At 46.4% G+C, this 2,208-nt stretch overlaps 1 protein-coding gene across 1 annotated transcript in view; it reads left to right on the top strand.

The window, feature by feature from the left end:
- THAP9 (THAP domain containing 9) overlaps positions 1–2,208 on the top strand; it is a 33,395-nt gene that overhangs the window by 4,471 nt on the left and 26,716 nt on the right. Inside the window, 1 exon segment of the mRNA XM_018553713.1 lies at positions 16–223. Within this exon segment, the coding sequence (XP_018409215.1) occupies positions 16–223 (208 nt within the window).

Here is a 2,208-nt window from a genome sequence, read left to right on the forward strand (position 1 = left end):
TTATTATTATTACAGATTTCCTAGATGACATCCTGCCTTACTGGATAAATGGTGTCGTGCTATGAAAAGAGCTACAAGTACAGGAGAGTTATGGATGCCATCCAGGTATCAGAGGCTGTGCAGCCTGCACTTCCAACAAAGCTGCTTTGACACTACAGGGCAGACAAAGCGATTAAGAGATGACGTCATACCCAGCATTTTTAATTTTCCAGAAGACTCACAGGTAGATACTGCACTGCTCTTGACTCCTTTTTTTCCTTTCAGTTCTGTCTATTTAGCTGATACTTAAAGGAGAACTATGGGGTTAAGGCTTTTCCCCATAGTTCTCCTTAGGGTAACGGAAGGACACAAACTAGCGTCCTCCCATCACCCTAGGCTCAGTATACCGCGAGCTGCAGCTCACGGTATACTGAGACGTCGCAGCTGAAGCGGATCCTGACAATTGTGCCGGGATCCGCCCAGCTGCGTGACTGACAGCTGGCTCTGCCTATCTAGAGGCAGAGCCAGCTGTAACCACCCCCTCCCCCCTCCGTTCCACCAGTCAGCGCTGGCGGAGCGGGGAGGGGGGAATCCAGCCCCTCCCCTGTCACGGCAGAGAGCCGTGACAGGATCGAGAGGTGAGCGAACGCCGCTATGTGTTTGCTCACCTCCCGATCTACTGAGCCGACCTGTGACAGTATCATTGTCGCAAGTCGGCTAGAACTATGAGGTGAGTGAAAAGCACTCGCCTCATAGTTCTCCTTTTAATATTTTGACTTTCCTGAATACTTCAAAAAGGATGGCTATTTTGGTTAACTTCTCTTCATAGTCTTGCTCATTTTTATCCAGCACTGGCATTGTGTTTACTAGCTCCAGCACTTGCATGCTGTCATACTCGTGGGCTCTATAGCCAATCTGTAGACAAAAGAGATGAGTCAAGATTTGCCATTATTTCTCCAGTCATCTTCCAGGACAGCAGCATGGGAGATGATTGGTTCCTCCCTCTACAGGAAACACAATTAGAACCCCTCCCCCTCATCCCTCAGTTGAGATTAAAGTAGACTACCTCCACCACTGCACGACGGAAACAACCAGAAAGGAGTTCATAGACCATCTAGATCAAAGGTGCCAGATGGAAATAAAGAGACTATATCTTGTGTTTTTAAAGAAGAAGGATCACAGGTTCCTCCTTCATTTAAGGCACATTCTGTCAGATTTTGTAAACTCTTGAAGGGCAGGAGCTTCAGTGGAGCAAATCTGCAGAACGGCTATTGGGTCTAGTCAGGTTACCTTCGTCTATCTTGGTAAGTGAAGGTTTTCTTGCAATAAGACCTAGTGTTCAGCAGTTAGGTTCTAATGGTCCCACCCTGAGGTAGGCTTATTTATTTCTTGCTTCTCCACTCTGCACACTGTCCTGGATGATGATTGGGGAAATTCCCAGTTAGACTTAGTGCTAATAGTGTTTCTGGGAATCTTACAGGACAGCAAGCCTACTTCCTACCTGTTTCTTTTGGTTGTTTTCCTGGTGGCTGTTTCCATCATGCACTGGTGGAGGTAGTCAACTTCAATCTTAACTGTGGGACGAGGGTTTTTTTTTTGTATAATCTTTATTTTTCTCGTTTCACAAAAAATCACATTTACACAGGAAACATTCAAGGGAGTAAACGGGGTCCAACATAGACCCTGACAGCAAAAGATAAAAATATAAAATAAAATAGAATTAATTAAAATAAGGAGAAAAAAAAAAAAAACCCACACAAGGGGGGGTCACAAATACACAATGACATACATAACCACAATGTAACACAATAAGTGGGTATGTCACCCGGCCTCATCGTGTCCCATCTCATAGGCTCGATTCCCAGTGATGATGATGATGGCTCCATCCCCACTATGTGTGTTAGTTTGTCGTGCGTCTACCTATCTCCGAGTATCCAAAGTAGTACACACTGATATCCAGTGATACCATGCAGTTCGTGAAGTGAAACCCTCCCAGAAGGCCAAGAGTCGGGGGGCAACTTGTCAAGCTAGCGCCTGAGTGCCCTCGCGAGATCACTCGTCATGGTGGGTGAGATACATAATGCAGCCATGTTGCCCATTTAGAGTAGAAGCGGTCGTATTTGTTGCTGCTCCTCGCCACCCATTCCTCTGCCTCCTGGATTTGCATGACCTGTGCCACCCATTCAGATCTCCCCGGAACCCTGGCTTGCTTCCAGTATCTGGGGACGA

The sequence above is a fragment of the Nanorana parkeri genome, unplaced genomic scaffold (genome assembly GCF_000935625.1).
Source record: "Nanorana parkeri isolate BGI_ZX_2015 unplaced genomic scaffold, ASM93562v1 scaffold128, whole genome shotgun sequence".
In the NCBI taxonomy this organism is placed as follows: Eukaryota; Metazoa; Chordata; class Amphibia; order Anura; family Dicroglossidae; genus Nanorana; species Nanorana parkeri.